This window comes from Strongylocentrotus purpuratus, unplaced genomic scaffold, assembly GCF_000002235.5.
Source record: "Strongylocentrotus purpuratus isolate Spur 01 unplaced genomic scaffold, Spur_5.0 spur5_scaffold_18, whole genome shotgun sequence".
Classification (NCBI taxonomy): domain Eukaryota; kingdom Metazoa; phylum Echinodermata; class Echinoidea; order Camarodonta; family Strongylocentrotidae; genus Strongylocentrotus; species Strongylocentrotus purpuratus.
In genome coordinates, this window is record NW_022145603.1 from 2,917,152 (window position 1) to 2,942,437 (window position 25,286).

General features: G+C 39.1%; 2 protein-coding genes across 2 annotated transcripts; both read left to right on the top strand.

Annotated features, from left to right (window-relative positions):
- Positions 1 to 191: 191 nt before the first annotated feature.
- Positions 192 to 15,767, top strand: LOC105436390 (elongator complex protein 4). Its single transcript, XM_030989060.1, has 10 exons — positions 192 to 356; positions 1,697 to 1,732; positions 2,228 to 2,349; positions 3,329 to 3,436; positions 7,686 to 7,816; positions 10,082 to 10,175; positions 10,678 to 10,857; positions 13,382 to 13,490; positions 14,071 to 14,177; positions 14,521 to 15,767. Exons 1-10 carry the CDS (start codon positions 215 to 217, stop codon positions 14,656 to 14,658), a joined length of 1,167 nt encoding a protein of 388 aa, XP_030844920.1. The 5' UTR covers positions 192 to 214; the 3' UTR covers positions 14,659 to 15,767.
- A 1,377-nt stretch (positions 15,768 to 17,144) lies between these two features.
- On the top strand, positions 17,145 to 22,272 carry LOC588387. The gene is made up of 5 exons (XM_795411.5): positions 17,145 to 17,404; positions 18,116 to 18,298; positions 18,849 to 19,025; positions 19,949 to 20,148; positions 21,162 to 22,272. The coding sequence occupies exons 1-5, from the start codon at positions 17,306 to 17,308 to the stop codon at positions 21,469 to 21,471; spliced, it is 969 nt and encodes a 322-aa protein (XP_800504.1). The 5' UTR covers positions 17,145 to 17,305; the 3' UTR covers positions 21,472 to 22,272.
- The last annotated feature ends 3,014 nt before the right edge of the window (positions 22,273 to 25,286 follow it).

Sequence of the window (25,286 nt, forward strand, 5' to 3'; positions counted from 1 at the left end):
TAAATTTAGATTGGTCATAAATTGTTGAAACATTTGTTTTACTTTTAAATTTTGTATTTAAACACAATCTAGATCTCTTTGTTATGAGTTATTTCATTTTTCATCTTATAGAGATTTGTTTATTGCCTCATTTTTTTTCTAATAGAGTTCTAAAAGTAAAGGTATACAAGATTATTTTATTACATTAGCCTTAAATAAGGTTACTTTAAACAAAATGGCAGCGCCCTGTGAACCAAAAACGAGTTTTCAAAGGCGGGGGAAATCCAAGAATTTCTCTGTACGAGGAACTCGACCGTCCCTACACAATGGACAGTTGCTTGTCTCTACTGGTGTTCCATCACTCGATCACTTACTGGGTATGACATTTGAGAAAACAGAATTTTATTAAACGATTTTTGTGCTGGTTCACAAAATCAGACAGTTATCAGGCCTCTGGCTCTGGCTCTGGCGCTGGCTCTGCTCCTCCTGCTGGCCCTCGCGCCCCGAGCCGCAGCGGCTCCAACTGGAGGCGATGAGCAGAGCAGGCCAAGCTGCTGGTTTCGCGAGCAGCATGCAGGCAAGGCGGGCGGCGTCTTATTTTTTCGTACGAAAGCGAGCCCACATTGAAACAGAAAAATGCATTTATCTTTAAAAATACCGTACAGTTTAGAGGTGCGGGGCTAAGGTGCAATTAAAACCATGAAAAGTCATAAAACTAAAAAGTAAAAGTAGTCTAGACTAGACCCTTAAGCTTTTGAATTTGTATAGATCTAGATCTGGACAGACAGTTTTATAGTTGATGTAGGGTCTAAATCTAGTGGCTCCGGTGTGCGGCCGATCCGCGGGAACTGCCGATTCTATTTTTATGCAAATACTCACAGAATACTTACCCTCAATGTAGAGTCCATATCATATGTAGATGGATCCGGGCTAACTCGGACCAGGGGACAACTCGGCCCAGCTGCAAAAACGGTCATTTTTTGTCATTTTACCCTAACTCTAATCCTAACTCTAACCCTAACCCTAACCCTAACCCTAACCCTAACCCTAACCCTGAACCTAACCCTAAACCTAAACATGCAAAAACTGACCGTTTTTGTACCTGAGCCGAGTTGTCCCCTGGTCCAAGTTAGCAGGGCAGCGTTTCTCGAAACCGTCATAACTACAAGTTCACCGACATCCCATTGAAACGCGTGTTAAACTTAATACACACGTTTCAATGGGATGTCGGTGAACTTGTAGTTATGACGGTTTCTAGAAACGCTGGCCCGGACATGTAGATCTACTTATTAGTCTAAATAGAACTTTAGAAGGCACAAATAACCTAACTGACCCACAGCCTGACAGCGTGGTCAGCATTGATGTTTTGAAATGCTTCAAGTTCCCCAGTGTGCGGCCATGCATTACCCGGTGGGCGGTATGACCGGCATAATGCTGTAAACCATATGAGCAGCATGATTTTTTACTTGCACGTCACTGTTTTACTGTATAAAGCAATTGTACACCCTTTTGTTGTCTGCACCTTCACCTGCTGTCACAACACATCCCATCCCAGTATGGAAAAGCTGCTTCAGGGATTACCTCATCAAGTATCAAGTGTATAAACATGCACAGGGTGTACGTGTCTCTCCTGCACGGGGCCTCCAGTTATTTTTATTTCATGAATCTCAATGTTACATATTACAGTATTTGTGTGATTTTTCTCCTTTATTTTCAGGTGGGGGCCTAGCAGTTGGTTCAGTGCTATTAATAGGTAAGTCATGCTTTAAAAGACTTGAAGGTTCATTAAAGTAAAATCCAGCTGTTGTAAAAAATATAAAAAGTGATACTGATAGTGGAAAGGAAGCAAAAAAATGTAGAAATAAAGAAAACTTAATTGGTGAACATTATTAATGCTATTACGAAAATATTGGGGCACATTGTTTTTTTCTTTCATGTAAAAAGAAAAGAAGGCAAAGAGCGGGGAAAAAAGGATGGGGACATACATTTCACTTGCGTGAGACGCTGAAGTATGTCAAGTATATTCCTGATAACTTTCACCTTGTACCTGGGTACCTGGCTGTAATTAATTCCTTGAAATGCTAGAGCGCCGTAATGGCAGCACAGCTAAAGCTGGGGTAATAAACTCAAAGATTGGAAGCGTGTACAGACTTAATTGTAATTCTGCTATATAAAAGCTGAGTATTATTATTATTAATTATTATTTAAAAAAAATCAATGCTGTTTTCCTGGTTTCATGTTATCTTAGAGGAGGACACATTTGGAAGCTATGCCAATTTGCTGCTCCGCTACTTCTTAGCTGAAGGGGTAATGTGTGGACATGGATTAATGGTGGCAAGTGCAGAGGAGCAGCCAAAAAAGATACTCAAGGTACACAAACAACACTAATGGAATGAAAATCTATGGTATCCACCAAAAATTGATACCATAGATTAATTTTTGAAAATGAATCCATTATTGCTGAAAATAGTCATCTTTCTGAGAAAATGACATGTTATGTACAATGTACATGCAGATAGAGAGAAAGTGTCATTATTGAAATGTACCGGTACTTATCCTAAGAAATCCATTATGAAATTTGAGTAATTTTAGACATTTTATTCCACAAGTATTTGAATTTGATTAGGAAGTGGGAAGATGGCAACTAGTTCATTCCTATTTAGTGCATTTTGGGAGGGGACTAATTCCATAACCTTCATTCAGTCTTGTTATTACCAGGCACGTCTGCAATATATCCCCTACATTACCAAGTATTATTGAATTGTATTATTTTGTGAACACTGATTGACACAAAAATAATATCATTTTATTTGTTGTTTTGTCTTATTCAAGCTATATTAGGACTATCAACTTGATACATTCATCAGATATATTGAGAAATTTAGATGTATAAGGGGCAAAACAGCATGGACATCCCTATCTGTAGAGGTCGTGGTCGAGTTGATATGTCACCGGACTGTGCATCACAAGGTCCCAGGTGTTAAATGGGTACCCGGTAGGATGCGAAACCTAATGTGCTTAGATTAGCAAGCGTGCGCTTGTAAAAATGACGCCTGGCTGTAATTCTCCCCAGGGAGTGGAGAATGTGCATGCATTGTGTGTGGGTAAGCCTGAATCTGATGACCGGGGTAATATATCTGTAACGTGCTTAGAGATGGGCCTGCGGTCCTGAAAAAAACTAGAATAGATTTTATTATTATTATTATCTTTATACTTCAACCGGCTTGCATTGTAGGTAACTTATGCATCCCTTGGAAAAAAAGTGTATATATTTTAAATGACATTTAATTGCTTAATGTTCTAGATGATGAAAGAGTTTGCAATGTTGTTTATTGATGTTGTTTTTCAGGCTTTGCCTCATCCTGTAGATGATGATAAAGATAGAAAGACTTCTCAAGAAACAGATGAAGATAAGATGAAGATAGCATGGAGGTATCAACATCTTCCTCAACATCAGGTGAGTCCTCTCTCTCTCTTTCTCTATCTATCTATCTATCTATCTCTCTCTATCTATCTATCTATCTCTCTCTATCTATCTGTATCTATCTATCTCTCTCTCTCTCTATCTATCTCTCTCTCTATCTATCTATCTCCCTCTCTCTCTCTCTCCATCTCTCTCTCTCTCTCTATCTATCTCTCTCCCTCTCTCTCTCTCTCTCTATCTATCTATCTCTCTCTATCTATCTATCTCGTGAAATGTCGCCATGTCAACCTCTCTGACTCTTTCTTTAATGAGCAAACATTGGAATTGAATAATAGTTTTGATGTGCTAAGTGATGACCAGCTCACTCCAAGCTCACAAGATGAAGAAGAAGACCACCCCTTACCGCCTGCCTCACACCAAAGAACAAGAACGCTGAGACCCAAGCGCCTGAAGGTCATGCAACTTAATTGCAACGGGCTAAAGGGACAAAAGAAACGACAAGACTTCTCTGCAGCTGTAGAACATCACAAGCCAGACATCATCATCGGTTGTGAATCCAAGTTAGATTCTACAATACCAACATACTCTGTGTTTTCTGATGACTACAACGTGTTGAGAAAAGACCGAAATGCAAATGGAGGAGGTGTCTTCTTAGCATTTAAAAATGACATAGCAGTTGTAGAAAAACCAGAGATTAATTTGGCCCTAGCCGAAATCATCTGGGCATCGGTACAGTTCAAGGGCGGTACTACTCTATACATCGGAAGCTACTACAGGCCCCCGAATGCCAGTAATGATGCACTAGATCAACTACATGATAGCATAAATGGAATCTTCTCAAAACACACAAAGAGAGTTCCAAATGTCATTCTTGGAGGGGATTTCAACCTACCCGATATTGATTGGAATTCTACAACCACTTCAAGTCCAAGAACCCAGTCTCTGCATAACAGCTTCATTGAACTTCTAAACTACTTTAACCTCACACAAGTAGTGAAACATATCACCAGGCCTACCTCTGGAAATGTGCTGGACCTGACACTCACATCAAATGATGAACTCATTGGAGATGTTCAGACTGCATCAGGAATTAGTGACCACAGTATACTTGTGTATAGCATTAGTTTACCTCCTAAACTTGAAAGAAAGTCACCACGAACAATCTACAAGTATGACAAAGCAAATAAAACCGAAGTGCAGAAGTGTATTACTGAAGCAACAGAAAAGTACTTCGAAGATAACCCAAATGAGAGAACTGTAGAAGAAAACTGGAATTTCTTCAAATCAACCATAGGTTCTGTCATGCGGCAAATACCATCTAAGACCTGGAATGGGAAGCCAAGTCACCCATACGTCTCTAGAAGCATCATACAACAAATGCGTAAGAGAGACAAGCTGTATGGGAAAGCTATACGAGAAAGGACCGATGAAACTTGGGAGAGCTACAAGAAGAAAAGGAGAGAGGTACAGAAATCACTGAGAAAATCTCACCATGACTACATGAATAATGTTATAGGCGACAGCCTGAAAACAGATGGTAAGAAGTTCAGAAACGAGACTCTGTTGGAATACCCACTCTGAAGAAGGACGAGACACTGTACTTCACAAGTGATCAGAAAGCTGATGCTCTCAACAGACAATTCTCATCTGTTTTCACCCAGCATGATGCAGATGCAAACCCACTCCCCTGCATGGGACCATGCCCCTACACTCCCATTGCTGACTTAGAAATAGGCCTAAATGGAATAGTGAAGCAGCTTAAACAACTTAAGGCAAACAAAGCAAGCGGTCCAGATGAAATAACATCACGAGTTTTGAAGGAATATGCTGAAGATCTTTCACCAATCCTGACGCATCTTTTCCAACAATCGTACCATACTGGCATACTTCCCAGAGACTGGAAAAGAGCTCGTGTTGCTGGCATATACAAGAGTGGTGTTAAAAGTGATCCTGCCAACTACAGGCCGATTAGCCTCACATGCATCTGTTGTAAGGTGATGGAACATGTTGTTCTGAGTCATGTATCGAAACACCTAGCAGACAACGACGTCCTTATTGACAAACAACATGGATTTCGGGAGAAATTATCTTGCGAGACACAACTTGTCGAGGCTGTAGATGACTGGTCTCAAGCAATAAACGAGAAACGCCAAACTGATGTGCTCTTTTTGGACTTTAGCAAGGCGTTTGACCGTGTTTCACATCGCAAACTCCTACATAAGCTGACGTACTACGGAATCCAGGGAAACACCCATCACTGGATCAGTGCATTCTTAACTGGCAGGTCTCAACAAGTGTCTGTCAATGGCTCTGCCTCTCCGCCCTCTAGCGTACTATCAGGGGTTCCGCAGGGATCCGTCCTCGGCCCTATGCTGTTTCTGCTATATGTCAATGACATCACAACTAATGTCAATTCCTCCATGAGACTGTTTGCTGACGACAGTGTCATCTACCGTACAATCTGTGGCCCTGATGACCAGGAAAGACTCCAAGAAGACCTTCAGAAGGTGTTTCAGTGGGCTGAAACTTGGAGCATGGCCTTTAACATCTCTAAATGTGCTCACCTCTCCATCACCTTGAAGCGCCGGCCATACCTGTTCAACTACTCAGTGAATGAGCAAGTACTCCCACAGAAGAAGACATACAAGTACCTTGGTGTAACAGTTCGAGATGATCTACGCTGGAACACCCACGTCGAAGCACTCCGCTCTAAGGCATCCAGAACCATGGGCATCTTGAGGAGAAATCTCGGCTCCTGCAGCAAGAAAGTGAGGGAAACCGCCTACAAGACCCTAGTTCGGCCTCAACTTGAATACTCCTCATGTGCATGGAATCCACATAAACGGCGTAATACCAACTTGCTGGAAGGAATCCAGAGGCAAGCTGCACGTTTTGTCACCCAAGACTTTAGAAGGACATCGAGCGTCTCAGACATGATTTCTCTACTGGCCTGGAATACTCTTGAACAACGAAGAATCTTTGCCCAGTGTGGAATGTTCTTCAAAATCCACAAGAACATGGTGAACATCCCACTTACACCTGGTATTCACCCAGTCTTGCACCAGAGAGAGCTACGTGGACACACCACACACCCATTTATTTTTCACCAGCTTCCCTGCAGAGTGGACTGCTATAAGTACAGTTTTTTCCCCCGAGTTATTCCCATATGGAACAGACTCCCAGCAGTAGCTGTAACATCTAGCTCGATTGCTGGTTTTCAGACCTCCGCAGTCCCGTCCATCATAGCCATGATGGGCATGCCCACCTGGGCCGTGTAGGGAGGGAAGCCATGAAGCCGACATTAATGTTCTCACCAGATGCACCCTACTTCTTCGTACTCTCCAGTTTACATGTCTTCTTCTGCACAATGTCTGGCTTCTTTTACTTGCACGCATCACGCACTCACACACTACCACTATTACTCCACCCTGGACAGCTGTCAACGTAGCTTTTTGGGTGCAACAAATTCAAGATTCAAGATTCTATCTATCTATCTCTCTCCCTCTCTCTCTCTATCTCTCTATCTATCTCTCTCCCTCTCTATCTCTCTCCCTCTCTATCTCTCTCTCTCTCTCTCTCTATCTATCTCTCTCTATCTCTCTATCTCTATCTATCTATCTCTCTCTCTATCTATCTATCTCTTTCTCTATCTATCTCTCTCTCTCTCTATCTATCTATCTCTCTCTATCTATCTATCTCTATCTTTCTATCTCTCTATCTATCTCTCTCTCTATCTATCTCTCTCTCTCTCTCTATCTCTCTCTATCTATCTATCTCTATCTATCTCTCTCCCTCTCTCTCTCTCTCTCTCTCTCTCTATCTATCTATCTCTCTCTATCTATCTATCTCTATCTATCTATCTCTCTATCTATCTATCTATCTCTCTCTCTATTTATCTCTCTCCCTCTCTATCTTTCTCCCTCCCTCTCGCGCGCTCTCTCTCTCTCTCTCTCTCTCTCTCTCTCTCTCTCTCCATATATCTATTTACCCATCTGCATCAATCAATCAAGCAGTCTGTTCAGCTTTCTCTCCCTCTTTATCTTGAAATCCATCGCGCTGTGAATGCTCTTGGCCCTCCAGCATACATACCCGATCATGGCCCAGCATTTGGGTATCATTCAATTTAAACTTGGGTGGAGCCTGGCAAATGTGGAGTAATGTCTTGCCAAAGAATGTTCGTGCTGAGCTGGGATTTGAACCCTTAACTGTAGGATTGAGTGTCAAGTGAATGACCACTTTACCACCACACCTTCACACACACTGTTTTTCTACTCTTTCTTAGGTATCTGAATCTGCACATCAGTTTGGTCACGGCTATGATCTAAACCGGGTTATGGGTGAACCTAGACTAAGCTCTGTCAACACAACATGCTTCCATCTTCAATCACAAAATATTCCTCTTCAAGATAACAGGTAAGATATTCATGATAATAGTAAACAAATATACCATGCACTGAGAGGCTTTAGTAAGGATATATTGACTGCTTTGAGAGGCATAGTGGTTTCTATAGGGTCAAGGGAAACTCACATTGCTATGACCCCAAGGCGCTTGCGCCGCGGGGTCATAGCAGGTTGTGAGTTTCCCGAGACCCTATAGAAACAACTATGCCTCGAATATTAAAAGCAGTCAATATATATTTTATATACCGAAAAAAAGGAAAATGTTGACTCACCCATTTAGGTTTCCATCTCTTTGAAGTAATGAATATTAACACCAACAATAACTTGTGTACAGTATGAAATCCAACAAGCTGTGCTCCAGTAGAACAGGGAATACCAAACACGTTTACACGAACAGTAACTTTTGTACAGGATGATATCACCAACAAGCTGTGCTCCAGTAGAACATGAACAGTAACTTTATAAATTCACAAATTCGCAACATATTTACACAGACTGTGCGTCTAGTCTACTTGTTGTAGATGTTTACGATCGAGACTAGTACACAAAATGGCGATCGGTCGTCTGCGCTGCGTGGATTGGTAGATTCGTCGCCTGAATGCAGCGACCAAAATCGAATTGCACTCAAACACCGTTAACGGTATTGCGCATCGGTCATCGCACAAAAGAAACTTATACGGTAACACGTAAACCAAAATGGGGATCGCAGCAAAATGACGTCACGTTTCACAGCCATGGAAAAAGTGCTATGAAAAATGGATATAAACCGGTAGAGCCGGGAAAAATGACTATGAATTTCAATTAGCGGGCATGGTTAAGAACATGACTGCATTTTCAACCAATCAGAAGACAGGATTAGTAAAGAATCTTAAAATGAGGTATATAATTGAAATTATGGATTGAGGTGGCAGGAATAGCACTATTTTTTGAGGGGCATAGCCCTGAAGAATATAGTGCTATGTCTGTCTCAGAGGAATCCATAGTTTCACTAGTGGCTTGAAATAGTGCATGATATATTTGTTTAGTTTTTTCAAACCAACCTTCATAAAAATGATAATGATATTACTACTAATAATGAAGTAGTGTAGAGTGCAGTGAGAGCAGCACAGACGACAGTACCGCGACCGATAGCACATTGATCTTGATCGATGGCATATATATGATGTCATCCATGGTATAGTGCACTATACCATGGATGACGTCACAGTTACATCATAGCAATGTTTTGTTTGGTCACATTTCTATGTTGACCAACCACTGAACAGGATTTCATTGATCAAAAATATAATGATTATTATACTGTTTAGTGCACAATAATTACAGATTAATTCTCTATGTGCTTTATAAAGTTGATAAATATATAAACATTCTTTTAAAAAAGGTATACGGGGCTCTCTTTAAAGTATCAAGAAAAGATTATCGTTTTATAAATCTTGTGTTTTGGTTTGGTTCTGAACATCTGAAGTCTGGTTTAAAAATGAGGAAATAAAGACTGGACTAATTGTATAATAATTTGATGTTATGCTTAAAGGTAAAACAAAGTTTTGGGAAATCTCGAAAATTTGGTGGATAGTGATTCTTTACAATTTTGATATATTTGGATGTCCCTGTGGATGAATTAAGGGCACTAAAAAAATTAGCCCCTAAAACACTTCTGCTTTTGAGAAAAATTGAATATAAAAATTTACCGGTGCTCCCGGTAAATTTTGATAAATTTCAAATAGCACCTACGGCCGTACAATGGTAGCTGCGACCATGAAAATCACAGAATATGTAGTTCTGCTATATAATTTCCAAACGGGAATAGCAAATCGGTCGATTTTAGTCAAGAAACATTGTTTTATAGCTTAATTAATATCTTGACCTTGAGAGGGAGCTATACAACATAAAGAGTTTATTATTTACAATTTCATAACTTTAGACTCGATTTCAACCGCGACAACGATCACCGAATATTGTAGGCTCATATATGCTTCCAATATGTTCATTTGAACCAAATTCATGACCCCATACCAAAACTTTGTATTACCTTTAAGTACGAATCTAGTCTGTGAGAACCGGTTACTGCTGTATAATAATCGTGAGATTCATTCACAAATATTATGTGGGTTTGTTTTTTTGTAGTACAGTACCAATCTAGCGCATAAGACACTAGTCAATGCCTTTATTGTTGTTTTTTTTTTTTTTTTTTTACCAATCTAGCGTATGAAGGACAAGTCACTGCCCTATAACAATCATTAAATTCATTCATAATTTGATGTCATGTTTTTTCCTTAGTACGAATCCAGCCTATCTGAGATTGTTCAGTGCTGTGGAGAAAGAGATTACTGATGGTGGTTATAGTCTTACTGCCGATGCTGCTAAATCACAAGTAAGGTTATTGGTCATTTAGGATTAGATTTTTATGTTACAAAGCATTATTTCCTTCGTAAATTCAAAATAGCAAGCGCCATATTGGTTCTTCATTCATTCTCTGTTCAGGTTTTTTTTTCTTCTTCTGAATGCAGTCATGAGTTTCTATTATTCTATCTTGTTATAAACCATATTTTGTTAATTATTTACTGTATACCCTATGTTGAAATCATTGTTACGTATATAATTTATATATACATTGTGTTTCATATTGTACTGTTGAGAAGGAAATAAATGTTATTAAATACAAACACAATAATAAATGGATCTTGAATCTGTTCATCTGCAAAACTTCTCCTTTTCTGTGCATGTTGCATTATTCTATTCATTAGTATCTTTGTGATATTGAAGATGTATATCTTACTGTGGTGTATTTGTTATAGAAATTGTAGTTATATTATATATTTTTTACTTTTATTTACAATTGTAACAAAAGATTTTTGTTTCATTTTATTCCCTAGGGTTTGACGAATCGCAATGTCCTGAGACTAGGAATCTATTCTCTAGCTTCACCTCTGTGGGAAGAGAACTCTGATGAGCATTCCAGTGTGTCTCTATGTAGGTTCCTACACGCACTCAGAGGACTGTTAAGAGTCTCATTGGCGGTCTGTGTTCTCACCATCCCCACACACCTATACCAGGTATGATCACTAGCTGTCTGTGTTCTCACTATACCCACACACCTATACCAGGTATGATCACTAGCTGTCTGTGTTCTCACTATACCCACACACCCATACCAGGTATGATCACTAGCTGTCTGTGTTCTCACTATACCCACACACCTATACCAGGTATGATCACTAGCTGTCTGTGTTCTCACTATACCCACACACCCATACCAGGTATGATCACTAGCTGTCTGTGTTCTCACTATACCAACACACCCATACCAGGTATGATCACTAGCTGTCTGTGTTCTCACTATACCCACACACCCATACCAGGTATGATCACTAGCTGTCTGTGTTCTCACTATACCCACACACCTATACCAGGTATGATCACTAGCTGTCTGTGTTCTCACTATACCCACACACCCATACCAGGTATGATCACTAGCTGTCTGTGTTCTCACTATACCAACACACCTATACCAGGTATGATCACTAGCTGTCTGTGTTCTCACTATACCCACACACCCATACCAGGTATGATCACTAGCTGTCTGTGTTCTCACTATACCAACACATCCATACCAGGTATGATCACTAGCTGTCTGTGTTCTCACTATACCAACACACCTATACCAGGTATGATCACTAGCTGTCTGTGTTCTCACTATACCCACACACCCATACCAGGTATGATCACTAGCTGTCTGTGTTCTCACTATACCCACACACCCATACCAGGTATGATCACTAGCTGTCTGTGTTCTCACTATACCCACACACCTATACCAGGTATGATCACTAGCTGTCTGTGTTCTCACTATACCCACACACCCATACCAGGTATGATCACTAGCTGTCTGTGTTCTCACTATACCAACACACCCATACCAGGTATGATCACTAGCTGTCTGTGTTCTCACTATACCCACACACCCATACCAGGTATGATCACTAGCTGTCTGTGTTCTCACTATACCCACACACCCATACCAGGTATGATCACTAGCTGTCTGTGTTCTCACTATACCCACACATCCATACCAGGTATGATCACTAGCTGTCTGTGTTCTCACTATACCAACACACCTATACCAGGTATGATCACTAGCTGTCTGTGTTCTCACTATACCCACACACCCATACCAGGTATGATCACTAGCTGTCTGTGTTCTCACTATACCAACACACCCATACCAGGTATGATCACTAGCTGTCTGTGTTCTCACTATACCCACACACCCATACCAGGTATGATCACTAGCTGTCTGTGTTCTCACTATACCCACACACCCATACCAGGTATGATCACTAGCTGTCTGTGTTCTCACTATACCCACACACCCATACCAGGTATGATCACTAGCTGTCTGTGTTCTCACTATACCCACACACCCATACCAGGTATGATCACTAGCTGTCTGTGTTCTCACTATACCAACACACCTATACCAGGTATGATCACTAGCTGTCTGTGTTCTCACTATACCCACACACCCATACCAGGTATGATCACTAGCTGTCTGTGTTCTCACTATACCCACACACCTATACCAGGTATGATCACTAGCTGTCTGTGTTCTCACTATACCCACACACCCATACCAGGTATGATCACTAGCTGTCTGTGTTCTCACTATACCAACACACCTATACCAGGTATGATCACTAGCTGTCTGTGTTCTCACTATACCCACACACCCATACCAGGTATGATCACTAGCTGTCTGTGTTCTCACTATACCAACACACCTATACCAGGTATGATCACTAGCTGTCTGTGTTCTCACTATACCAACACACCTATACCAGGTATGATCACTAGCTGTCTGTGTTCTCACTATACCCACACACCTATACCAGGTATGATCACTAGCTGTCTGTGTTCTCACTATACCAACACACCTATACCAGGTATGATCACTAGCTGTCTGTGTTCTCACTATACCAACACACCCATACCAGGTATGATCACTAGCTGTCTGTGTTCTCACTATACCCACACACCTATACCAGGTATGATCACTAGCTGTCTGTGTTCTCACTATACCAACACACCTATACCAGGTATGATCACTAGCTGTCTGTGTTCTCACTATACCAACACACCTATACCAGGTATGATCACTAGCTGTCTGTGTTCTCACTATACCAACACACCTATACCAGGTATGATCACTAGCTGTCTGTGTTCTCACTATACCCACACACCTATACCAGGTATGATCACTAGCTGTCTGTGTTCTCACTATACCAACACACCTATACCAGGTATGATCACTAGCTGTCTGTGTTCTCACTATACCAACACACCCATACCAGGTATGATCACTAGCTGTCTGTGTTCTCACTATACCCACACACCTATACCAGGTATGATCACTAGCTGTCTGTGTTCTCACTATACCAACACACCTATACCAGGTATGATCACTAGCTGTCTGTGTTCTCACTATACCCACACACCTTTTGCCTATGTTAGGGTGGTTGGGGTAGATTGCCCAATGGAATACTAGTAGTTAGCAGTTTTTGTTTCTACCATGTTTTACAGGATGAGAGCAGAGTAAGGAGGATAGAGAGATTATGTGATGCAGCATTCAAACTGGAATCATTTGCAGGGTCTGAAAAGGAGACTAATCCTGCTTATAAAGAGTATCATGGTAAGCTTTAGCCTATCCAATATGTGTGGGGCTTCATGGCAAGTATACTAATCGCGATATGGAGACGGACATCTGCAATGGGTGACTGATGTCCGTCTCCATAACGCAATTAGTATACCGTAAATATTTTTGTATAAGACGTATAAGAGGGTGCGTCTTATACACAGGCGCGTCTCATACACAGGTACGTCTTATACACAGGCGCATCTCATACACAGGCGCATCTCATACACAGGTACGTCTTATACACAGAGATTTAGAGTAATTGAACTCCATACCCTTGTCCTATCACGCAGTATGGCTGCATCAAGGGCCTTCAAATATAGCCCTTTCCCTTCCTGCACTCCGGCTGTACCCTAATTAGAAAGTCTTAGAGAATGATTTTGTCCTCTAATAAGAAATTATTTGAAAATGGTCGGTCTTTCAAAGATTTTGTCATTTGGAGGAAGAAACCAACATTATTAATGTATACACAGAGGAATTGCCAATTAAGTTGGATTTGTACATGTATCACTTTGCATAAGAACCTACATAAACATTGCAATAAATTTGTGCTTTTGTTTAAATCTTGTTTTTTCAGGTTTATTTCACATACATAGACTGCCGAGACTGAATACTCTTGCTAGTTATCTTCCTGACTCTATGGATCTAGCTTTTAAGCTCCGCAGGAAGAAACTTACCATTGAGGTGAGGAACCTTTATTTTATATTGTTTTTCTCTCCGTTGTTTTCCTTTCTCAATAAACCATGAATACTTTGTGAGGTTTCCATGTATATCTCTTTTTTCTTTCTTTGTGTATGATTGCATCCTCCTTCTCCCTCTCCTTCTCTTCGATCTCTCTCTCTCTCTCTCTCTCTCTCTCCCACCTTCTCTCTATCACATCTTTCACTTTAATGAATACAAGTTATTTCAAAACCAGAATTGCCCATTTAAGGTTGTAAGTATTAGACACCTATCTATGCAGGGTGCAAGTCTAGCTGTATGATTAAAAAATATGTAATTCCTTCATTTTCCTTTTTCTATTTTTCAGAAGCTTCATCTTCCCCCAGACCTGTCAGAGACTGTAAGTAGATCTCAAGAAGATCCTGCTAAGAAAGCTGCTCGGAGTGCCTCCGCATCAGCATTCAACTGTGCATCATCACTGGCAGAGAGAAAACTAGACTTCTGAGAAAACACTCATTATTCAATCTGAGCTGATAAGAGAAAGAAAGCCCTCTATTGTGTCTGGTGTGGAGGTGCGCGAAGATGTTCAGAAGAAAACTCTGGAAGATTTAGGATGGATAATCAGGAAAATATAACAATATGTGAAAGGTTCTCATCAGAAAATGTAGGACAAACCATCACATTACAATACAAGAGTGAGGAGTATTTGCAACTCTGTGGATTTTTTATTTAAGTGTATGTGCGCAGTGAATGCTGTACATTATATTGACACTGTGTTTCCAAGTCTTAAAACTTTTTGTTAAAGATTGGTTCAAACTTCATGAGCGTTCATCCATCTTGATTTATATACAGTCAAGCGTAGATTCTTTAGGTTGAGAAGATTACAGTGAATTGAAGGGCTGAATTTATATGTAGTACAGTACCAACCTTTGCTGTTCATGATATTTAACAACCCTACAGTTAGAAAAAATATTAATTTTTTAAAAATTATTTTTTAGAAAATGTCCAACCAGTTTTAATGCACTCCTATCTTCTCAGCCTAAAGTTGTAAATGGTGTCATTTTCCTGTTTGCATGATACAGTCAAACCTGTCTATAGCGACCGCCCAAGGGAAACACAAAAAGTGGTCTTTGTAGACAGGTTCCTTTAATTCATGTTTCAATGAGAAACCATTTTCAAGGGAAACAAAAAATGTGGTCTTTGTAGACAGGTGGTCACTAAAGCAGGTTTGACTATCAATAACAAGATGGTAAGAACAGCATCTTGAACACACCCCTGCCTAAGTTATTTCATAATCACTACTATCCACCATGAATGTTTTCATTAATCTACAGTGTTCCGAAAGAGAAAGAAATGAAAATGTTTACACACCAAGATGGACATTTATAACTACAGCGTATTTGGACATTACCCGTATTGTGCCATGTTCTGACATTGAATACAGGCCTACCTTGAAGGCCACACCTTGCCATCGTGGTGATGAAGATACAGTAGATAGCGCGGTGTGGCAGGGTTAAGGCAAACCCAAGTTGGATAGTTGTCGCCATTGATATTGTATATGCAGAGTTATATCAACTCGGGGGGGGGGGGGGGGGAATAGGATTGGTAAGAAAGTGTAATAGAAATATTAATAAACATCATGGTAAAATAAAATTTAACGGTTATGAAATATAACAATTGTTTACTTTGTATCTATTCAATAATTTACTTCATTGCATGAACGGACGTTGTCTTTGTGAAGACTGAAGAGAAAGGATCATTTTGTAGAGATAAAGAGGGTGGGGGTATGTTGTGTTGAGAAAGAGAGGGGAGGAAGAAAAACAGAGCTCAGAGTGAGAGAGAGAAAGGATTGAAAAGAGAGAGACACAGAGAGAAAGAGAGGAGATAAAGAGGGAGGGGGTAGAGAAACTGAGATGGGTTTGAGGAAAGTTATCAGTTCAAACTTTCAAAGATTTACTTGATTGCATCCAGGGGGAATATGATTTGATCCAGAAGAGAGACGATTTGGAAAGAGAGAATTTTATAGAGATGAGTTTAAGAGAGAGAGAGAGAGAGAGAGAGAGTGAGGGATGGTGGAAGCCAGTAAAGGCGAGAAAGAGGGACATCAAGAGAAAGAGAGAGAGAGAGTCTAAGAGTTCAAAACGAGAGATTTGGATAAAGGGTAGAGAAAGAGATATTTAATGTTTGTTGTTTGTTTTATTTCCACTTTTTCACATCAATACAAAGAAAAATCATACAAATAAATGTAATGTGTAACATGTAAGTTTGACAAAACATGTTTCTAGTTAAAATACAAGCAAAAACTAATATTAATTGGCGCCAAACCATCATGAAAACATAATCTACATAAAAAAAAAATAATAATAAGGGGGAGAATGGATATTATGTGTGTTTAGCATGTTTCTTACAAAGGAAAAAGTAGGAGACCACAGTTAAGATTCATACAAAGAGAGAAGGGGAGATGGAGGGGGAAGGAGAGAGAGAGGGAGATGGAGAGAGAAACTGAGATGGGGAAGAGGTAATTACTTTAACATTGCATGCTTCTAAGGACTTTGTTTTGGAGAGGAGATCATGTTTAGAGAGACAAAGAGAGAGAGAGAGAGAGAGAGAGAGAGAGAGAGAGAGAGGATATATAGCGAGAGAGAGGATATATAGCGAGAGAGATATAGTTCACAGAGAGATTGGCATGTTTGTCAGGGGAAAACTATCCCCTTGACCCCCCCCCCCCCCCCCGCCCGCCCTAAATACGCTTATCTATGTAATTGAACCCTTCGTGTGAGGATGTAGCTTTGATACAGTAGATAGTTAAGCCTTATATAATTAAATTCAAATCAATTTAGGGGAAACCCCAGTGTAATTGCATTTACGATTAAACATCGTAACGCCTACAAAGAGCTAGAGAGGGCGTGCTTGTTTATTTACGCATCGCGTTGAATGAGGTGCGGAAGTCGATCGTATTACCTGGCAACGCGACTAATGTTGATAACGTACACAATACAACCAGAGCAGAGTACTACAGACCTGTACTGTGCAGTCTACAGTTATTATTGGCTTGCCTTACGCGCAGGGAGACGAGACGTGAGAGAAAAACAGTTTCATAAGCAACATTTTTAACCGGTTTGAAGGATTCAAGCAAAATTTTGTGAAACATCATGACGGGAGCAGATAGGAGATTCGACCTTCATCAGACTAGCTCAGGTCGGGGCTTGGATTACCGACCGGAATACTATTTTCCAGCATCAGATTTTAAGGTTTGTCATATTTCTCAATTTTTTTTAAGGACGGGGCCGGGGGCTATCAATTCATGCATGGTGGTGTGTCTGCGGATACTTAACAAAAAGAAAGCTGTCACATTTCCAATTGGATCTAAGGGAAAATAAGCATAAAATGACACTAGACTCTATATTATAACCATTGACTAGATTATACATCTAGATCTAGGCCCACATATTTAAAGACTCATTGATGAGGCATCACTGTTGAACTCCTTAAAAATAATTCTTCTTCTTCTTCTTCGCTATAGACTAGGTCTAAGTACAACTACAGGCCACCGTCGGGTGTATTCTTGTACTGATTGTATTAATTATCCTAGCTGTTTGAAATCAACTGTCAATTAGATAACCAACCTGTCTGGTTTCTGGACACACAACATATCGACACTGATTGACAATGACATAAAATCTACATCAAGACAATAGTTCTACATGTACTTGACTCTATTTCAACTCATTCTACAAGTGCAACTACAACTTACAAGTACATGTTGGACTTGGTACTTGGTTGGGTAATCACTTTGGCAGCTCACTCAGCTCAGAAAGCTATCTGGGATGGTAGGTGAGGCGAGTAACTACAAGGAGTGTCATGAATTGCTTGAATGGACGTAGCTAGTATAGACTAGAAGTCTACTGTCTAGTCATAACATTTGTAGATTAATGGGGCTATTTTCTCTTTAAACTTTGCAGACTACCATCAACAACCCTCTGCCACCACAGCTTGCCAAACAAGATGAAATCATCAAGCCGTTCCAAACAACGACAGGTGGGGCGCATGATTACAAATATCATGGGGGATTAATGGCTAATCCTCAGCATCATAAGGCCCCAGGTCACTGGAATATGCACTACAATAAGGACTTAAGAGAAAAGGTAAGATTATGAATTCAGATAATGTTTAATAAGGCAAGAAGAATAGTTTGGCCTAAATTTTCTTTTTTGTTCTTGAAATTCCAAATTGTGTCTCGACCTCTATGTTGATTTAGTATACCATTTCACTATTGGTCAGTTTGCGGTGGGTACAAGGGGGGGGGGGTACCTAAACATTTCCTTTGACATTTTATACACTGCAATATATTGGAAACTTGTAAAATATAGATCTTCTAGGCCTAAGTCTTTAATCTTGTTTCAATGGTAAATGATGAAGTTGATATTAATATTATTATGTAAGATCTGCATGTATTTGAAGGCAATTTTTGGTTGGTTCTATAGTGAATCCAATGTAGTGCTTGGACTTTTTATGTTTTTTTTTTCATGAAGTAAAATTTGGTGGGGGGCAAAAATTAGAAGGGGTTAACTTACAAAAATGTTGGATAAGTACATGTAGATGCAGATTTCATTGTCTCTGTATGATCTGACAATACATGAACTGATTTGATTTAATCAAGTATTTGTTTTGTTCTTCTTACCCTCTCCCTATCAGCTGCAGCAAAGAGGCTGGAGGAAGCCTCTAACCATGGGCAACCAGGAGAGTGAGGTGCAAGCACAATACAAAGGAGACCAAATGCAGATGGGTGTAGACTTTGACAACAGGCTCAGTGGCAATCCACAGCCATCTGATCTTCAAACTCATCATCAGAATTGTCCTGCACCAGTCAGGGTAAGGAACTACCATAACTATGATTTATTATAGCAAACTCAACCAAATCCTTTAGTCTGATCGAGCCTGGTTGTATACAATGTAGCATTGATGGTAACTCTGCCATTCATGGTATTTCCATAAAAATCTTAATTTGAATGGCTGTTGAGTGATGTTGCCATGGTAGTTGATATTAATAATAATTTGTTAAAGTCCACTCCAAATTTTAATAAGTTAAACCGAAAATGGAAATTCTTTTTGCCCTATTGATCAACGTTGCTCTATCCCTTATTGTTGAACGCCAAACAAGGTGCAGCAACTCCCGTCTTTTAAAGTCTTTTGGTATGACGCGGCCGGGGTTCAAACCCACGACCTCCAGGTTGTGAGGCGGACGCTCTACTGACTGAGCCAACACACCGGGGATTGATGTCAAAGTTACCATCATGCAGTGGAACGGTTTATGCAATGGGCTCGGATCAGACTAAAAGAAGTTGCATGCTATTCCTTACAGCAAAATGTAATATATTGAGTCAGCAACATTTTGATTTGGTTTGAATTGTAATGTGTGTTCAAAAGTTTGACATTTTCAGACAAATCCATATTCAGTGATTGAACTTCCAAATATCGATGATCACAAGTTTAACTATAGGGAATACATAGTGCAAGTTCAGGGCATTACAATATAATTCTTCCTATTCAAGGCCTTTTTACTGTGATGTACACTTACCTTTTCTATTTTTAGCAATAATCTATCATGTATACGCTATATCTTTGAGGAAAATATCTTATTTATTTTTGTATGTGAGATGTACCTATACATGTTACAAGTTTGCTTAGCAAACGTGGTCATTTATTATCAAAGTGCTTTTTGAAGTTGATTTAAAGTTGAGTTTAAATATGATCACAATAGATGACAATTGATTACTGTATCTTTGGCCTTACAGGACAGTGTGCCTAAATACAAGCCGACTCTTGTGCGAGATGATGGCGCTCTGCAGCTTCTTGATATCTACGTACCAACCTCTCATCACGTGCACAAACGTTTCACTCGTCATGAGCTGGACGACTACCCAAAGAAAGATGCTGCCACCTACTGGCGATGTGAAGATTACACGCAGGCATGGGGCCATGGAACCAAGCACAAGTAAGTATTACAAATCTCTCTTGTCTTCCCGTCTCATAGACAGGCCTGATAATTACCTGATTTAAATCGGTTTCCAGATTATTTTTTTTCTCCCAAGTTTTAGTTCTCTCCGATTTTTTTTCTTCTTTTTTTTCCCCCAATTTTTTTTAAATAATTTTTTTAAACCCGATTTTTGTTGTTGTTTGTTTTCCCAATTTTATCCCTATTGTCCTGATTTTCCCCTTAATTTCTCTATTTTTCCCTATTATTTCCCAATTTTTCTTACTCAAAAAGGGGGGAATGTTGTTATATGCCATTTTTTCCCTTGAATCCTCTTTTTTTTGGTTTAAACTCAAGGGGGGCGTGGTTGAGGGAGAACAAAATAGTTCTCACTATAACCCCTGTACTGTACATTGGCAGGTACAGCCTTCTTGGAAGCGGCTGATGATAGGTGCTAAAAAACCTCATAAAAAAGGAAATCAAGATAAAGTTGACCCCTTGGGTCACATGACCCCATAATGTTGACCCCTTTGGAAATCAACTTGTTGTTAGTGTGTTCCACCCACAGAGGAAAGATGAATGAATGAATGTCTCCAGTATAATTTCTTTTCTTAATTACATTCGTATGCTGCAATAGGTCCAGAAAATCCATTCAAACCAAACACTTTAAAAAAGAGTTTTAGTAGCAAAGTAGGATCAGCTGGGCTCCATTTCATGAAACAACTGCCAAAAATCTATGACTTATCTGCTCTAAGCCAATTAAGTGTAAGGATCTTTAGTAGCTTATAACAATTGGCATATTTGGTTATTGATAACAAGTTGAATATAAATCATGGCCGTGATTCATGACTTATTTCATGGAAACGTTAGAGTATTACTACGTAAGACATTATCTTGATTGTTGTAATCTATTAACTGGTTTATCTTCTCTTTAGCAGTCCTCTTCCTATTTCATGAAATAGTAGAGTATTACTACGTAAAGACATTATCATGATTGTTGTAATTTATCAACTTGTTTATCTTCTCTTTAACAGTCCTCTTCCTAAGGGAGCTGAGATTCACCAGCGAGCTCCTATGGTAGATGAAATGGTATTCAAGACAGCTATCAAGGAGCCTGCGCGCTGGCCTGAACGTTTCAAGCGTGTACCTCACGCTGGTATGAAGACTACAATGACTAGTTCATACAAGACACCGTCTGACCCTAAGATGACTGAACTCTTCTCCTGCCCGGTCGATACACCTTGGGTTATACCAGAAGCTGGTCCTATCCAAACATTCTCTGTACCTAACATGTACACAACAGAATACAAAACATATGCTAGTGGTAAACCAATAACTGTTTGAAATCATCCACGCTCATATATCGTTCTTTGGTTTATTATTGTGAATTAAGATGCTGCTAAGTTTGGACATTTTGATCAGAGTGATGTGAAGTATTTGGGATACTTTGAGTTGATCAGAGTCACAGAGGACTTGTAAAATTGTCGTAAAGCGATGACTAAACTGGTCATAAACTAAATATCAAATATTTGCATCAACACTGAAATAGAGAATTCAAAAATATTAGAGTCTTCAATCGAAAAATTATTTAGATTTTAATTAATTCTCCTTAGATACTTTTATGGTCATTCATTTTAATATCTGAATAGGTTAATTGTGCATATTTTCTTTCGTTTGGAACTTTGGACACATATTACTAGCTATCAAATTGCTTTTTGATTGATGTATTGGACAATTTAGTGGACAAAATTATCATACATTATAGACAAAATAATAAATATACTTACACTAAAAGCGTTTTTGTATTTATAGTATGTTGATGAGCTAAAATCTGTTGGCATTTATTTTAAATTTCACAACTTTTAATTGCAATTTTATTATTTCAATGATATAAGAAATGTGCAAGAAGTGTTCTAACATTAGTACATTAAAATGTGTTGAAGGCCAACTAGTTGCATGCCCTGTAGAATAAAAATGCTCTTTATGTTTATCTTATTATAATATTGAGCGTTTCATTCACAATACTCTAGAGCCTTGTTTTATTATCATGATGCTATTAGGTAAAGAAGATAGTTGGTACATCGCTTTACTGATACTTCACCAATAAAGGAACAGATACAAGATGACAAAGGCATAGGAAGAAAAGGAGAACACACTAAGAACAGCCCGGGGGGGGGGGGGGGGGGGGGGGGGGGCGTTTCACAAAACTTGTCATCAGTGATAAATGACAGTTTTTTGTTATAAGCTACTGAAATCCTTGCTTCTGATTGGTTATCAGCAGAGTTTTCACTGATTTGTGTCATTGACAAAAGGCTTTGTGAAACACCCCCCAGGACTTGATCTGATGAATGGTCCATGTAGCTAGGGCATGCAACCTAGTGTTCCTCATCCGAATGATGAAATATGTTCTTCGCCATACTTTTTGAACAAATGGAAGACAAACTACGTTTTACTTTTATCTAGCATTATTTTGCCATTAAGTAAGATTTTAAGTGTTACGTTTTGTCAGCTGAAAGCCAGAAGTGAACTAAGAAAACAGATTGTTATTATTATTATTATTTTAAATAATGCAAAAAAAGAGAGAGAGGGAGCCAGGATGACAATGTTCTGGCTCTTTGCATTCAGTTTGTCTGTACATATAAGCATATATATATATAAAAAGTTTTACGCTTACTGGCTGTCATTTTCACTCTTTATATGAGATTTCTTTTTCTTGTTGAGTCTGAGTTTTAAATGTACATTTACAATGTAGATTATTAGCTTGCTCGTCCTGTTCAGTTTCATACTAAATAGGTTTAATGAAAACTATTCTCATTGGATTTGTAATTTAAAAAATGTATGTGATGGATCTATGCAGGAAATATGTATTGAAAAATAATTTGCCAGCAATAGAAAGATAATAAAAAAAACATGTAATATGCTCTATGTGATATGTAAATATGTAAACAGAAATAAATTGAAAAATGAATTTACACCTGAACTTTGTATTTCATCAAAGAGAAGGTAGGTCGGTAATATAATGCAATACGATGGAGGGGGGAAAGAAAAGAAGGGAAAGAAAAGGAAAAAGAAATATGTGAAGATGGATAGAAAGAAGAGGGAGACAGGAATAGTGGTTGGAGGCAAACATGGACAAAGGGTTAGAGAGAGAGAGAAAGTCAGAAAGAAAGGAAGATGATGGAGGGGAGAGAAGGGAGAGTGGTTGGAGGCAAACATGATAGACAAAGAGTGATAGAGAGTCGATAGAGAGGGGGAGAAAGAGAGGAAGATGGCGGACAGGACAGAAAGAGAAGGGAGAAGTGAAAAAGAAAGGAAGATGACCGATTGAGGGGAGAGAAAGAGAATAGAGTGAGAGAGAGTGGTTGGAGGCAGACATGGACAGAGAGAGAGAGAGAGAGAGAGAGAAAGAGGGGTGGAAGGGGGAGAGAAAGTGAGAAAGAAAGATAAGCTAGGGGAGAAAAAGAGAATGGAGAGAGAGAGAGAGAGTGGTTGGAGGCAATTATGGACATAGAGAGAGACAGAGAGAGAGAGAGAGGGGGGGGGGGGGGAGGGGGAGAGAAAGTGAGAAAGAAATAAAGATCGAAGATGACCGATTGAGGGGAGAGAAAGAGAATAGAGAGAGAGGGAGAGGAAAAGTGGAGAGAGAGTGAGAAATAAAGAAAGAAAGGAAAATGACCGATTGAGGGGAGAGAATAGAGAGGGAGAGAGAGAGATAGAGGGGGGAAGAGAGAGAGAGAGAGAGAGAGAGAGAGAGAGAGGGGGGAGGGGGGGGGGGGGGAGAAAGTGAGAAAGCAAGGAAGATGACCGAGGGGAAAGAAAGAGTGACTAATCGAGAAGACAATTAATAATAGCTGAATCATAATGTGTATTTTTTTTTTTTTTTCTTTGCCTCATCAGAGGATTTATTGATTATATATACATGGTTACATTCAAAGATACAATACTACAAATCAAATTTACATAATCGCAAAAACATTATTATTGTCATAACAAAGAATTGAAATTAAGTTTTGCTTTGCAAAGCAATTGAATCATAATTAACATACAAATTATACTGATAGTTTTGATTCCCTTTCTTTTTTTCTTTTTTCTTTTTTTTTTCTTTCTTTCTTAAATAACACCCAACAGTTCTTTTGGTAAAAGCTTTCTGTTCATCTTTAAGTTTGATTTACTTTCCATTCTTTTATAATTTCTCTATGGAGATTTTGTTTAGAAGCAACTTTTCTCTTGTCTATCCCAGTTATATTTCGTTTAACAATCAATTTATAAATGGTCCAAAATGCTATTGTAAAGAATAATATACAATGACTTTCACAATCTATTTTGAGTAGGTGTTGGATATTGAGCGTCAGTATCCTTACTTTGTATATATCTCTTAATATTTCTTTGATATGTTTAATGAAGGGCTCAATTAGTTTGCATTCTATAAATGCGTGATTCATATCCTCTTTTATATTACATGTTGGGCATACATCGTCATTGGATATTCCCCATTTGAAAAGATTACTTCTTACTGGCAATAGGTTATACAGTAATTTCAAATTAAACTCTCGTAATTTGCTTTCTCTAATTTGAGCAAGATTACGCTTGAATACCTTAGACCAATCAATATCTACATTAAGTTTTTTTTCCCAATAAAGGCAACATGTGTTAGTTAATACAGTTCTTGAAGGAATGAGTTTATAGAAACGATTGCTACTTATATCAGTAACATGTTTTACCTTATTTGCCACCAACAGATGTGGAACATTGTTTTCATTTTCTTGTCTAGTATAATCATGCATAAATTCTTCTTTTAAACTATTGACCCATACAGGAGGTATCGCTCGTTTAAGTCTTGCATAGTCGAACATTGCATTGCATTTTCGTTTGGAATGCACCTGCGATCTAATATATTCTGTTGACCGAAAGCCATCTCTCGTAAAAAGGTCTCCTAAATATACTAGACCACTGTCATACCAGCCTTTATAAAAGAGCGACTGATTATCATACACCACATGTTTGTTGTGCCAAATAATCTGATCTGAAACTTTAACTGGTTCATGTATAGATATACAAACATCTTTCACTGTAGTGCAGTATCTAATCATTTCCCATGCCTTTAAGATTTCTACGTAAAATGACGGAATTTTCTTTTGAACTAGAATATCATTAAGTGT